General features: G+C 39.8%; 3 protein-coding genes across 11 annotated transcripts in view; 1 reads left to right on the top strand and 2 right to left on the bottom strand.

The window, feature by feature from the left end:
• The first annotated feature begins 26 nt into the window (after nucleotides 1-26).
• ndr1 (nodal-related 1) lies at nucleotides 27-2,500 on the top strand. Its single transcript, XM_058758254.1, has 3 exons — nucleotides 27-619; nucleotides 1,316-2,070; nucleotides 2,162-2,500. Exons 1-3 carry the CDS (start codon nucleotides 334-336, stop codon nucleotides 2,312-2,314), a joined length of 1,194 nt encoding a protein of 397 aa, XP_058614237.1. The 5' UTR covers nucleotides 27-333; the 3' UTR covers nucleotides 2,315-2,500.
• Nucleotides 2,501-3,236: 736 nt separating this feature from the next.
• On the bottom strand, nucleotides 3,237-6,515 carry eif4ebp1 (eukaryotic translation initiation factor 4E binding protein 1). The gene is made up of 4 exons (XM_058758256.1): nucleotides 5,940-6,515; nucleotides 5,648-5,841; nucleotides 3,981-4,175; nucleotides 3,237-3,366 (listed from the first exon to the last, which is right to left on the bottom strand). Exons 2-4 carry the CDS (start codon nucleotides 5,778-5,780, stop codon nucleotides 3,335-3,337), a joined length of 360 nt encoding a protein of 119 aa, XP_058614239.1. The 5' UTR covers nucleotides 5,781-5,841; nucleotides 5,940-6,515; the 3' UTR covers nucleotides 3,237-3,334.
• Nucleotides 6,516-6,658: 143 nt separating this feature from the next.
• The window catches only part of ank1b (ankyrin 1, erythrocytic b), a 77,619-nt gene continuing 69,431 nt past the window's right edge, over nucleotides 6,659-14,846 (bottom strand). For 7 of the 9 annotated variants that reach the window (XM_058758246.1, XM_058758244.1, XM_058758247.1 and 4 more), the window contains 5 exons: nucleotides 11,945-12,605; nucleotides 11,519-11,804; nucleotides 11,327-11,407; nucleotides 9,955-10,046; nucleotides 6,659-9,770 (listed from right to left, as the gene is read on the bottom strand). In XM_058758246.1, coding sequence (XP_058614229.1) covers nucleotides 9,978-10,046; nucleotides 11,327-11,407; nucleotides 11,519-11,804; nucleotides 11,945-12,605 — 1,097 coding nt within the window. In that variant the 3' untranslated portion in view covers nucleotides 6,659-9,770; nucleotides 9,955-9,977. The remainder of the gene's footprint in view (nucleotides 9,771-9,954; nucleotides 10,047-11,326; nucleotides 11,408-11,518; nucleotides 11,805-11,944; nucleotides 12,606-14,846) is intronic. The other 2 variants (XM_058758249.1, XM_058758251.1) reach the window with 2 other exon arrangements.

Raw genomic sequence — 14,846 nt, 5'->3', positions numbered from 1 at the left:
GTCCACTAATATTATTGTTTAAGTGCATTTTCAAAAGGACCTCCAATACACAGCACTCTAGGAGAAGAATTAATGTTTTCACACCTTTTGACGCACAAAAGACTGTTGGTTTCGATACACGACGACCCAGGGACATGTATCCCTTTATGGATCACAGGGGCACTTCAAAGACCCAAAGGACCTGACAGACCATCAAAAGACTGCAAGTTTCTATAAGTGAATTTAGATGGCCAGCCAGCACTCGTGACATTCACTTTCCAGAGGACGGTGTAGAAGAAAGATCTCAGGGACCGTGTTCCTCCTCAGCGTGGTGGATTATAACCTAGATTTGACATGAGGCGGTTTACCTGCGGGGTCCTGAGCGCAGTCCTCGCGCTCTGGGTCAGTCTGGTGAGCTCCACGGCGTCGTTCCCTGGACTCCAGGAGGCGTTCAGGAGCGGGATGAGAGCACCTGGCAGGACCGGCGGAGGTCAGGCGGGTCACGGCCGACACACCAACAGATATCCGCTGTATATGCTGCACCTCTTCCGGACACTTCTGACCGGAGACGACAAACATATGAGCCATGAAAATCCAACTCTTTATGAGTCCGATTCGGTCTTGAGTCTCGTCGCCAAGAGTAAGTAGCCTATATATATATATATATATATTATTATTATTATTTTGTACATTATACATTAACATTATAACGTTTTTCAATAGCCTACCGTTGTTTTGTTTGTTTTATATATGTTAAAAATGATTTTTTTTTTGTAATAAATTAAAAATGAAATAAGCTGAAAGGATTTTATTTTACGGCCAGTCTGCATTCAGCGGTCAAACATTCGCGAGTACTACTACATTCCTACAGAATTCGTGTTATCTCGAGTAAAAAAAATGAAATAATTTAAAACAATGCTTTATTCACATTTATTTGTTTACTTAGTAAGTATCCGTGTGTTAAGTGGTAGTATGTAAAGTCACCCGCCGGACAGATCGCAAAACTAATCTCTTCAAGTTAAATAAGACCCCCGGGGGAAATTATTTGATAGGTAGCCTAGTTTAGCTGGTTCTAGGCTAATAGACAAGTCGTGTATTATGCTTATTAGTTAGCGTGTGTATTAGCTTCAAGACGTCTGTTTCAAAGTGGCTTGGGCAGCAATACACATCTAAACAATAAGAACTTTCTACTTTATTAATTGCTTGTCCCGAATGTGGCCATGTGTGAAAACATCCTTTAAGATAATTAAGCACCACCCATCACTTATCCTTTCTAGACTGTTTAACTGTCTGTCCTTTGACCAGTCACTAATTTCTTGTCCAAATATTTTTCCAGGTTACCATCAGGTTGGTGACAAACTAGCCGTGACATTTGACATGTCCTCCATATCAGCGAGCGACAACGTCCAGCGGTCTGAGCTTCGCATTCGTCTTCCAGCATTCGCCTCTGAGATGGAGGTGGACATTTATCATGCATCCAAACGTGAGTGCGATCAAAGCCCTTGTGACGAAGTACGGATTCACCTTGGCACTGTGAAAGCCAAACCGATTGACTCAACTACCTCCCATTCCTCCTGGAGGGTCTTCAACATCACGGTGCTGCTCAAGTACTGGTTGCACCAAGGTGAGAGCATGTTCTCAGAGGAACCCGTTCAGATGCCTGCAGGATCTGAGGGCGAGGGGCACGAGAACGTCCAGCATCTGACAGCCAACAGAGTCATGATGGTGGTTTACTCCAAGCAGAACCAGGCAAAGACATCCACCCTCATCCAGACTGCTGAGCACTCCAAGTACGTAGCTCTGGACCGGGCCGGTGGTGGAGGTGAACCTGCGCCTCGGCGTCACAGGAGGAACCACCGGACCGACGACAGAGTGCGTGATGCAGCAGCTAGCGTGTTTACTGGTGTTTCACAAGAAGAAGGGGAGAAGAAATCTCTCTGCAGGAAGGTGGATATGTGGGTAGACTTCGATCAGATTGGTTGGAGTGACTGGATTGTTTATCCGAAGCAGTATAATGCCTATCGATGTGAAGGGAGCTGTCCTACACCTGTAGATGAGACCTTCACCCCCACCAATCATGCCTACATGCAGGTGAGAATCTCTAACTCTTTGAAATAGTTGCAATTAAAATGTTTACTCTTTGTCAGACTGATTCTAATGTTTGTCGTCTTCTCATTTGCAGAGTCTTTTGAAGCTGCACCACCCAGATCACGTCCCATGCTTGTCCTGCGTACCCACCCGTCTGGCCCCACTCTCAATGCTCTACTATGAGAACAGCAAGATGGTCATGAGAAACCACGAAGGGATGGTTGTAGCAGAATGTGGCTGCCACTGAGTCTCCAAACCCCAAATGAACTCAACACCAGCACTTTGGATATGTTCCTCAAACCAGAAATGCATATTTAAGCACAAATGAAGATAAATTGCTTTAATTTGTACAGTAGCTTCACTTGGAATCATGAGGTATCCTGCACTGAGGCACCTGGATTACTGAATGCTATTTTCGGAAGCTTTGTGTTTGCCTAATTTGTAAATAGTAGAGTATGTAAATGACCAAATGTAATAAAGTGGTTTCATAATGGTAGTAAATGTTTTTTTTTCTTTCTTTTAAATGGGAAAATCAGCAACAGCAGACGAATAAGAAAAACACTCATCAATTCTCTGATGTTTATTGATTTTTTTTTTTTTTTTTTTTAAATGCTTAAATGTCTCTTCAGAAATAACAGGGCAGTTTTAGAGAACTTCACAGCAAAAAAAAAAAAAAAAAAAAGCATTTTACATTCTGTTGAATGACACTTTAGGTGAGCATACTCATTAGGATAAACAGAAATTAGATTTTACATTACAAAAATTATCAATGCCAAATGGAAAGTGGTCAAACTCACTGATCACGGTATGCTAAATTTATAGGAGTTGGCATCTGGATTTCCTCCACACGATTCTTAATGAGAACCCCACCAAGAAGAGAACTGTTGCTCCCTCTACTGACCATTCTGTAAAACTACACAAATCTGTTTCAAACAAACAATGTCACATGGTGGCCTCCATGTCTTAGGCAGAAGTAGAGCCGCATCGATGTGCTTGGGATGCACTATCTGTCATCTGAGATAGTGGCTCTTTCAGGCACAACAGTGTTAGCTGATGTTGAGAATCGAATGTAATGGCTTTGTGCGCGTCTTGAACGACAGCATGAGTACAGGAAAGGAAAATATTTAAACAGCAGGTAAATGAAAGAAAAAAGACAGATGACATGGAAGGAGAAGTCTTCTGTGCATTTATCCTCTCAGGGAACAGTTATCATCACAGTAATACTTGTTACAGTCATCGCCTCCGTGTAGCAGGTCCCCTGTTGTAGTTAGATATCCATTTCAAACTGGGCATCATCCCCTTGAAATTACAGAACAAAATGAAAAGTTTAACCTATAAAGCCTACTGCATCACATTTGATACACAAATTTCTAAGCCCTCTGAGTTGTCAATATGATCAAATCCTTGTTGAAAAACTTCTACGAGCCTTCTGTCATCTGATTGATTTTTTTTTATTAGCAAGCAAATGCCTTCAGGTTATGGTACACATCATTTTGCTGTGAAATCTTTTATGATTTTTATACATACACATAAGAAGAACTTTTATATTGTGAGTGATATCTCAGGATGAACACTTACTTGACTGAAGACACTTCATTAGCCAATCATTTTTGGAAAATTTGAGTATTAAAACACACATCATGCTATTGTGGTCAATTAAAACAACAAAGCTTTGATCATATAAGCATTTAAATTTCATTTCATTGAAACATTATTGAGAGATATAAAATGACAACTGATATGTATATGCATTTTATGCAAGTAGTTTTTAAAACATATTTACATAATTGACATATGTATAAATATTAGTAATTGCAAATGCATGTTTTTGTTTAGTTTGGGTCTCTGAATAAAGCTGAGGTGCTTTTCCCAAATGTGATTATTTCATTTGTCAGGCTTTGCAAGCTTCTTACCTGCGCTCTTGTCCACCAGGGGGCTGATGCTGTTATTATTGACAGTCTGTTTGGGGTAGGCCTTGTCATTTTTCATGGTGACCGTAGGAGGACTGGTCACCCCCGGAATGTCAGGGAGGCAGCAGGGCGGTGTTCGGGCCAGCGGGGAGCTGCGACAGTCCAGCAGGAACTTACGGTCATAGATGATCCGGGTGCCTATATAATAATTTAGTAATCAAATCAAGATTATATTATGGGAAGGAAACAACAATCCTAGAACAGGCTACAAGAGCAAAGTTGACCGACAAGCCTGTGAAAATATGGAGGCCAGCCAGGTGAATTCAGTAAGTGCAGTGTTAGTATTGCCGGTTACATTCGATCCAAACATGTCTAAACATGTTCCCATGACTGTGCAGTTTGCAACATTCAAGAGTTGCATCATTAAAAGCTGAGCCTTGTAAAGTGTCAATGTTTGACACCCTATTTTTCATTACATTTTTTCCTTGTCAGAACAGAAAAGCACAAGCCAACAGGCTATGAAGTAGTGAGAACATACTATCAGCTCTCCTCCTATCAGCCCTGTTGAACCTACTGTGAACCGTCACACACAAACATCCTTGAACTACATTCACTCGGTGAGGAAAAGCTAATGGTGTAGAAAACAGCCTGAAACACCTATAAACACAAGTTACACAACCTACTGGTTTATGCATAGAAATCGAGCATGATATACAACTCTTGGGGATTTTTGTCTGGCGACTCTTGAGTGTTACAACATGGCTCACCGGATGATCCAGACAAACAGTGATTGATGCCCCATTTACAATAATAAGAATAGTCGTCCTTATGTACTAGAAAAGCAGAAGTGGCCGTTTACAATGGGAAATCAACAGTCACATGCCTCGAGAGGCTTCACGTCCTCTTTTATCGACTGTTTACAAGCCTTGTCATCTGACAAAATCCACAATGTACATAAAACCAATAATAACAGACATGAGAGAATGTTTCAGATTTTTCCTCAGATATAAAAAAATAAACTTTTTCCTTTTAAAAAGATAATAAAATAACTAATTCCTCTTCAAAAAGTGGAAAAATTTACTTAGTATCATGCATATTACAACAACAAACCAGTCTGTCCAAAATACACCTGAAGGTCGTTCAAGGCCATGATGTTATCTTTAGTAATTTTAATGTAGTAAATGAAATGTTCAAAATTTTAAACGGTCAAAAGGGCCTGTAATGAAATATCCTCTTTATTTAGAGTGTATAATTACTTAATTTCGTATTTGAGTCAATCAATTCCTATTTCTACGTTTAGAATTGTATATTTGAAGCATATCTGAACATTATTTCTGCCATTCCAACGTCTGAGAAGACCAGCAGAACATTGTTTAGCAAGACAAATAAATAAAGACTGCAGTCGAGTCGTCAATAAAACAATGTTCTTCTTGTCGTAACGATAACATTCCTGACTTTATGACCCTTCCCAAGTACAGTTAAAAGGCAAACAATAAAAGACAAGACAAGCAGGCTGCAGCGTTATGAGCACGCGCACCGCGGTCAGTCAAGCACAAAGACAATGCGAGCGGAGATGCATCGCTATGTCGCGGTCAAAACCAAAACAATGCATGCACTGCGACAGCTGCGAATGCCCCCAAACGATTCATCTGCAAGTTCGTGACATTTACCTCCAGGAGTCGTGCTGAAGAGGGTCCCTCCGGGCGTTGTAGAGTAATCGTGAGGCATATGGGCCGCATCGTTGATTGTGACTCGTCTGGTGGTCGGAATTGCCTGACTGGTGGTCTGACTGCCCATGGACATTTTCAACACTAGTGCAATCACAAATTCAGCCAGCTGCCTTAATCAAATAGTGTCTCTGCACCTTAGAGCAAAAGAATAAAACAGTTTAGCTCGAATTTAACCAGAAAATGTATATGTTAGCAGCAGTTAGTTATCAAGTTGCTTTCTATAATTATTTACCTTGTCCGTTTGTTGCAAACTTGACTACATACAAAAATAAATAATACTAAATATTTGAGCCTGTAATACACTTCATTCACACTCGCAAACTAGCTAAAATGCTAGCCTTCTCCGTGACCACGTTTTCTCTCTCACTCCCTCATGCACACACCACGCACTCAACAAAACACGAGCAGGAAAGGGCTATTTAAAACGGAGAATGATGCAGCGGCGCCCCCACTGGTTTGCGGAGGTATTGCAAGAGCGCGATGGGAAATGTAGTTTTTTCGACGTTGTTTCCGTTACTTGCCATTCTTGTACTTTCATGGCAACATCTCAACCAAAATTACTTGATCTTAGTGTTTTTTTTTTTTGTAAGAAAAAACAAAAAACCAAACGGTTTGATTTTCTCTTAATTTTAACAAAATTATTATTATTATTATTATTATTTTAAAGTTACTTAGTTATTTTGGAATATTTTTAAGTATCACACAATCTTTAAAAAATGTCTGAAAATCCTAATTAAATTGCTACTGTATAATACACGTGGATATGCACATTTAATAGACTACTGGATACGCAAAATATGATAATTTTGTCAACATCATAAGATTTTTTGTGACAATGGTGACAAGTTTGAACCCATTCTGTCTTCGTTCATTCATTCTTTTACGTTAATACCAGATTTCTAAATGCATATCAGTAATATTTGGCACATTCTCTTACACACGCACACAGTGTCACAATATGTCACATCTTTCTTTATTAATTTTTGTAAATGATCTGAGCTGGTGTGCAGGGTAAATGATCTATACATATCTTCATATCAGAATGAATCTGAATAAAAGGCTTGTATACATATTCAATGTTCGTATTTCCTCTCTCCGTTACAATAAAAAAAAAAAAGGAAATGAAAACATGTTCAAATAGCTACAAAGCCTCTACATTCCCCATGACATGGGCATGTATGTATTACTGGATTCTAACTAATATACTTAAAGTACATCCATAACAACTCTAATAAGGGTGCATAGCATTCTAATTAAATATAGTTTGTCATATATTTATACATATATTCTTTATTAAAAACATCTTTTTCTGTGCATGTGCGCAGTTGCATTCCTTAGTACAGAGTAATATGATATTGCGTTTATATTGTCATTAATCCATTCTAAAGGAGTATAGGTGAAGTCTATTTTTGCAACAGTTAAACATTGTACATAAACTCTTTTTTAATACATAATGATTGCAATGTTAAATCGTTTTGTTCCTTAAACAAATAAAAAATAAATAAATATAAATTAATTCATTAAAAACATTCTCTTCCTTTCCCCCCCTTTGTTTTCAGGAATTTTATGTCTCGGTTAACAATTACAGCAGCGATAAGATATTGAACATGTATCCATGTCCTTCATGCTGAGGTCACTTCCCTTACCCACTTCCCAGCACCCCTGATATTCCTTATACTCCTTTGAGTGGATGTAGGATTTAACGTTACATGTGTATTAACTAGTATAATGGAAGAGAAATCACCTGTCAACATAAACCTGAGTGAACTGTAGAAAACAATATACAGTGAAGGCAAAACTCATGAGGGTTTTAATGCGAAGGGACGTGTGCAGTCTCACAAAGCACACAATTTCATGAAATCAACAAAAACACTAGGATCTGATTAGACTTTTTTTTTTAAATATGAAAGTACAATCATTGTCATTCGTCCAATTGTCCATGCATTCCATAAATATTTTTCTTTTTTTTTAGTTTGGAGGATAAGTTCATTTATTCATTCACTCACTCATTCATTCAATGACATCCCTCAACATAAACTACACAAATGTGTGAGCCAGTATATCACGGTGTGCTCGTGACTATGTAAGCTACTGTGCTGTGATTAAATGCTGAGCACCGTACCTGATTTCATTATGCTTGCCAGCCGTTCAAAGAAACCTTGTCCATTAAAGTGAAACAGCTACCGTTCAGTGAACTCGAGTTGGCATGTAGATCACGTAATTGCATACGGTGTGAGATACTCATGCATGCTGTTATATCTCTTGAATCGTATACGTCTTACAAATGCTACTAAAATGTCGGGTTAATACAGTATATACTGAACACACAAGCGCTCGTAGACAGAAAAACACACGCACACACACACACCGACAACAACGCAGTATTCCAACTGTTGCAGCACGTTTGATATTATTGCTTTGGTAGACTATACTTCAAGAGTTTTGTGTATGTTTGGGCTCTTTCGTAGTTAAAAAAAACAACTAAAAAACACATGCAAATGATGTTAATAGGGAATAGGTTACATGAATAGAAGTAGTTTAAGCTTCCCATAGTTTCCATATAACCTTGTTGGTGTGTGTTGGTACTGGTAAAAGTGAGACATTTGAAGCCAAAAAGTGAGACAGACAGTTGTGAGTTCACAGTTCAGGGGTCAATTTTAAGGTGGACTTTCACAGTGCTGTCTGTATATTTATCGGTCTATTTTTAACTGTACATCTAAATGAAAACAAACAAACAAAAAGAATAATAGTTTAAAACGCTTCCTTGTCACGTAACTTCATCTGAAATCCCAAACATTACAAAGGCAGTTACTCAGAGATAGTCCCCAAGCCCCACACGTCAGAGCTACAATCGTTTTTTTCCACCAGCACTGATTAATAAATAGAAAATAAATAAAAACATCCGGGCCGAGTGCGGGCCCAAGAGAACAGCATGAAAAGCGGTGTTAACCAGCATGCAATGCTACATTAGTCTGAAATCGGTCTGACATGGCGTTTTTTTCAGTCGAGCAGCTGAGCTACAAATGTGGATGAACGGATGGTCGGTAGGTCAGAGGTTAGAGTTGTGAACTGTCAGACAGAGAAAGCACATGCCCTCCTTAGGTTTCCATTTTGGGTGTTACATACAAAGCTACACTACCTGCAACAAATAAATCAGTTCATTTTTTTTTTTTTTTTAACGGGGGGCTTGAAATTCAAAACGAGAGATATGAAAGTAAAAGGTGGCTGACAGTTCAAAGGAACACGGATACGCTTCACAAAATGGAAATAAAGGAACGCGGACGCTCACGAGCAGGAGAGCACAGTGGCTAGTTGTCATTCCCATGGCAAACACCAAATGAGCTCTGACCGATCCAGAAAAAAAGCTCAGTACCAAGCCAGAAGCGAGTACACATGCGTTAGATACCGACACACACGCACACACACCGACGCACATTCACGTAGCATTAGAGTGCATATATCACATTGAATAACAGGATAAAGGGCCTGTGGGAAATGACGTGACGGGCTTAGCATCCACTATGCTGCTGTGTAATGACAATCGATTTGACAAAATAAAGAACTGTTGCTTTTTTGGGGCTGTTGTGTTCCCAAGACCCTTTGTTTCAAGAGTCTCTCGTTTTCAAGATCAAAGGTCCAAAGATTTTTTCCCTCCCCGCTGCCAGTCCTGGAACGGCCCTTTACCTTGTACCCCTTCAGTTTTTTAGATAATGACAGCTCATAGGTCATGCACCAGCAGTCAGTCATGCGTTTACAGTTGACAGGAAGCACTTTTGTTGCTTTTTTTGGTGGTTTTCTTCACGTTTTGTATAAAAAGTTCATGCCCTATGCTAGTTGTATGTTTCTTTTTTCTTCTGTTAAAAATGTTACAAAACTACAGGTAGAGAACTCCATCTCCTTGTTGTTTTCCGGTGGCGCTCCATGGTTGTTTGACTGTAGGAATTGGGGCGCGATGTATTGTTCTGTCGCTGCATGTTTTGTTTTTTTCCATCATCGCTCCATGTCTCATCCTATCTCCCAGTCGTGCGTAGGTGAAAGATGGTTTGGCAGTGGATGTTCGACCCTGGAAGAGCAATCCTTCATGAACAAATAGCTCCTTCAAAGAGACATTGTCTGAAGCAAAGTCACTCTGGCTAAAACATAAAACCGATGGCGACTCAATCAAGATTAGCAAAGCTAGCCTGCCCCATGGGTTTAAAGTTGTTCTTATGTAATACTCTAATCATTTTACCCGTCCCGGGCCGTACCTTCAGGACAGTTTGTGTTTGTTTCAGTGCTTTACTCTCCGTAGACTGGAGTGCTTCACGGTCTGGACATCCCTTTTCACATCCATGCCCAACTGGAGAAAAGGAGGAGGAAGGGGAGGGACAAGTGAAAAGATGATTGAATCATTATGTAAGTGTGCTTGTTGTTAACTAGTGGTATTTCATTAATTTGATTTACTGAACAAATATTTCCTTCATTCTGAGTGAATGAACTTAAAGGGTCTGTCATTAATTACTCACCCTCATGTATTTCCAAACCCGTAAGACCTTCGTTCATCTTCGGAACACAAATTAAGATATTCATTCTGACATGGAACCCGCCTTGTTTATAAGCAGAGAAAGACACGCTATACCATAAAACAGTCTTCGTAAACATGTCTAAAGATAGACACAGAGGATGACTTGCAATTTTTTGCCCAGCCTTACAGTTCAGATAGATTCAGATCAAAGCGTAAACAACGTAAACAGCATATCCACGTAGATACGTTGCATAAGTTGTTTACGTATGTGATACTCTCCAAAATGGTGCTATAGGGTGACGTGGAAGAGACGAATTGTTGAATAAAGTCGTTATTTTTGTTTTCTTTGCGCACAAAAAGTATTGTCGTAGCTTCGTAAAATTACGGTTGAACCCCTGATGTCACATGGATTATTTTAACGATCTCCTTGCTACGTTTCTGAGCCTTGATTGTGTAAGAATCCTTGCTGGAGGGTCAGAGAGCTCTCGGAATACATCAAAAATATCTTAATTTGTGTTGTGAAGATGAACGGAGGTCTTATGGGTTTGGAACGACATGAGGGTGAGAAATTAATGACAGAATTTTCATTTTTGGGTGAACTATCCCTTTAAAATAATATCGGTCACACTTTATATTAGGTGGCCTTAACTACTATGTACTTACATCAAAAAATAAGTACAATGTACTTATCGTATTCATATTGTATTGCAAAACACTTTTGCTGCTATTAAGGTGGGACACGGGTAAGGTTAGGGACAGGTTAAGTGGTATGGGTAGGTTTAAGGGTGGGTTTAGGTATAAGGAATGGGTATAATTATAAATGTAATTACAGAAATTAATTACAGATGTAATTACAGAAAGGTATTATTAACAATATAAGTACAATGTAAGAACATGTATGTACACAATAAGTGCATTGTACCAAATGATTAATTTAAATGTAAGTACATAGTAGTTAAGGCCACCTAATATAAAGTGGGACCATAATATCTTTGAAATATTAGAAAACAGAAACTATATTACCCATCATAACTGATGATAATCTCAAAATGGTGAGCCAGATAAATATATTGGTTTGAAACTTCTATATACCTAAAAGAAACTAGATGACCTACCTTGCTCACAACATTCCCGTGCTCATCAGTGAACTGCTCTTCATGTAGATGATCGCTGGCGAGATCTATTGGATCATCCTTCTGCAAGCAGGGAATAATAGTTGGATTAATTATCATTAACAATTAATTGAAGTCAAGACTGTGCCCAAAATCATGTTCTTTGCTCAGACTGGACAGGCCCAGGGGACACACCTGTGCCTTCCGTCTGTCCTGGTCCCATGCCCGTAATTCCCCCTCCTGATGGGAGAAGCCCAGCCCTTTATCAAAGGGCTGAGTGCCCAGCAGACGCCCCCGCAGGACCTCCGAATGGCCTGTATCACATACCGGTGTAAGTAGGGCCTCCTGTGCTACACGTGACTGATTGTGGTCCGGGGACGATGACATCATGGCCTCCATGGTCTGCCTCGCTTTGGGTTGGGACCAGCTGTGGAGGGAGTCTTTCTCCTGCGAGTAAGGCTGGAAGGCACCGCCGCTGAGCCTGCAAAGGGGTGACGGACAAAGACGGTGTAAAGTTGTCTGTCTAAAGGACCGTTCAAAGTTTTAATAATGGTTCTGGAAAAATTCTGGAAAAATACCGAAGTCCACACCGCAACTATAACGTGGGAATGCAATCTGTACCTGTCCCCGTTGTGTTCAAGGGCTCGGGTCAGTCCGGTTCTCTCGCACAACTGAGCGTAGAGCTGTTGCCCTGTAAGAACAGAAAACTTTTCCTCTGAACTTGCCCCTTTTCCACCCTTTCCTCCTCCTTTAGCTACACCTGTCAAACTGCCGCCCGCCGCCGCCGCTGCCACCTCTGTCCTTTTGCCCTCCGACCTCTGACCTCCAGCCTGCCCGTTATAGTTGGCCTTTGGGACGGCGCCACTGGCCCACGCCTTTTCTGCACTTGCCGACACCGGCTCGTGCTGTATGTCATCTTCCTCAATCTCCTCTTCCTCCTCCTCTTCCTCCAGCTCCATGATGGAGCCGCTTGCCCCGCTGGCTCCACTGCTGGGCCTCCCCAAACTGCTGCAGGGCAGGCTCAATGTGTTAGCCTCCGAGTCGTCCGCACGGCTACTACCATCCAGAGACGAATCTTCCACAGTCACCAGGGATGGACTGACACCCGCCGGCCACACCTGCACATCTGACATCTCCATCATAGTGTCCTCCTCAGTGGTGGCGATGGGCGCGCACTCCAGACTCGACACCTCCTGCCAGTAGGGCTCGATGCCCAGCGGAGAGGGCAGGCTGTACTGCATAGAAGCGGGGGAGAGCAGCTCCTCCTGCACCAGCCCGTAACCTGAGGGATGGCCAGACAAGAAAGGCAACGCTAACACCACACAGACACAGTGAGGGGTACGTGGGGATTCTTGACCCTCTCAGAAAGGTCATGCAGAACACAGTGCTCTGGGTGCAGCCAAAGTCTGTCGATATATAAGTGAACAGAGGTGCTTTAACGCAAAGCATTAGCATAATAACAGGGCCACAGAAAGTTCATTCTGCAGAGAGAGACTGGGTTCACTCACAACAAGCAATCCACTTTCAAAATAACTTTAAAAGGAATATTCTGGGTTTTTATCAACCTGAGGGTATTTGAAACAATTTGCATGTACTGTGATGCTTTAATGCATGGAGGCGGTATGAATAAATTTTAAGCAGAATTTACGATCATGGGACTCAATGTATCATGCTTGAAAACTGATTGTTGGAACAGAGCAAATGAGAAATGCAAGACTAAAGACCCCAATATACAAACTGGAGAGCTACTGATTAGTAGAAAGCGAAGTTGTAATTTCAATTGAAAACAATACTGGCACATTTTTCAGCTGTTTGCTTTAAGGAATCTATTGTTTAAAGAGCCGTATTTAATGCTATCTAAACACTGCCCAAATCTGGAGTGGCGTTTAAATAGCATTAAAAATAGCACAAATATGGTTGGAATGTTTGCTAACATTATACCACTGCTCAAGTATTCTTTTTAACCATATGCAAAGAAAAAAAAAAGTGAGTAATTCGGGGGTTTAAAGTGCCAAAAGCTACATTTTGCAATAATTCCCTGTTTTACAATAGTAATTATATATTAATTTAGTCAACTACCCACAGAAACAATAATAAAACATCATTTAAAGTCGCAATGTAACTGAAGTAGTCTTTCCATTGGTTGTTGATAGGATGGAGACAGATCTGACTGCGAGCTTGCAGTAAATCATGGAGAGGCGGGGATTGGAGAAGTCTGGCAGACAGTAAGAAGTAATTTTGAAGTCAAGAAAACATTTTGATTTAACCTCACACGGTCAAATAAAGCATATACTTGAATGAATTATTCACAGTTAGATAACTAACATGCATTTACAAATCAACTGAATTTTCATTTCATGATGACGTAAATGTTTTATTTATTAGCTACATTTTTTAAAGAGTTGCTGTGTTAAGTGCTTTTAGTATATTGGTCTTGTTATAATGTGTTGTGAAGCCTAAGACAAATTTCCACTCGTGGACAATAAAGGAAAGTAACAGTAAGTAACAGTAAAACAAAACATTTAAAAAATTTCCTGCGAAGCTTCCATTATAAGTATACTGAAACGTGTTCATTTACACATGTGAGGGGACAATGAGGGACAAGTTTCAATTATTATTACGTTCGATACGTTGAAAACCCAGAATATTCCTTTACCATACCTTCCCCCACACACATACACACTATGCTCAGGTTCAAAATTGGCTCAAGTCAGCTCTTTCTTCCTCATATGTATGAAAGTTGTGTACATGATGCAGTACATCCAACTTAATGAGTATGCAACAATGGCTCTTCTCTTGTGTGATCATAATGTAGGATACACATTCCTGGGATTGTTCAAATGGAATTGCATGGAATTGCAATATATATAACTGACTTGTATTTGCATGAAATGTGTGCAACAGTATGCATGATTAATAAGAACACACAATAGCTTTTACTTCATTCTTACGGCACAACACAAATTCATATTATAATACACATTTTAAAAAATTATAAAAAATAAAGTGAAATATAAGCATCGATCATGGCTATTTTATCATTTTTGTATTATATTGCTGGAATCTGGGAGTCCACAGCTGTACTGCAGGGTGTCCACCAATTATTGTTTGCTTTCAGATGAATTTTTGTGAAACAATGAAAATATGCATCAACAAAAAGAGAATACTTAAGATGCTTAAAGCAACCAAAGCTTTGCTAAGAAGCTAAAGTTTATTTAAAGCATATGACTCTGTACTTCAATAAGTATTATTTTTAGCTTTGCAATGTAAGCATGATATAATGCAATACATAACCAAAATGTTACTATTCACATTTAGTAAGTTTAACTAATTTAGACAGACTCACCTAATGACACAAAACAACAACTAAAAGTTGAGAAAAAAGCCTGTCAATAGTTTTGTTGTAGCATTATACTATTATTAATTTCACTAATTTATCAAACAACTGGCACCATATGTTGTAGCTGTATATGTAGGTGGATGGATGGATGCATGGATGGTTCCATGGTTGGATGGATGATGT

Source organism: Onychostoma macrolepis, chromosome 21 (assembly GCF_012432095.1).
Source record: "Onychostoma macrolepis isolate SWU-2019 chromosome 21, ASM1243209v1, whole genome shotgun sequence".
NCBI classification, from domain to species: domain Eukaryota; kingdom Metazoa; phylum Chordata; class Actinopteri; order Cypriniformes; family Cyprinidae; genus Onychostoma; species Onychostoma macrolepis.
The sequence above is the reverse complement of the archived record's forward strand: the minus strand, read 5'-3'. Positions and strand labels throughout refer to the sequence as shown.

Excerpts from the sequence above, each read along its gene's own strand:
- eif4ebp1 (XM_058758256.1), bottom strand. The coding sequence starts at position 5,780 with ATGTCCATGGGCAGTCAGACCACCAGTCAGGCAATTCCGACCACCAGA. Across the intron at positions 4,176-5,647 it reads CTTCAGCACGACTCCTGGAG|GCACCCGGATCATCTATGAC; the intron begins GTAAATGTCACG and ends ATTATTATATAG. Across the intron at positions 3,367-3,980 it reads CCTGGTGGACAAGAGCGCAG|GGGATGATGCCCAGTTTGAA; the intron begins GTAAGAAGCTTG and ends TGTAATTTCAAG.
- ndr1 (XM_058758254.1), top strand. The coding sequence starts at position 334 with ATGAGGCGGTTTACCTGCGGGGTCCTGAGCGCAGTCCTCGCGCTCTGG. Across the intron at positions 620-1,315 it reads CTTGAGTCTCGTCGCCAAGA|GTTACCATCAGGTTGGTGAC; the intron begins GTAAGTAGCCTA and ends ATATTTTTCCAG. Across the intron at positions 2,071-2,161 it reads CCAATCATGCCTACATGCAG|AGTCTTTTGAAGCTGCACCA; the intron begins GTGAGAATCTCT and ends TCTCATTTGCAG.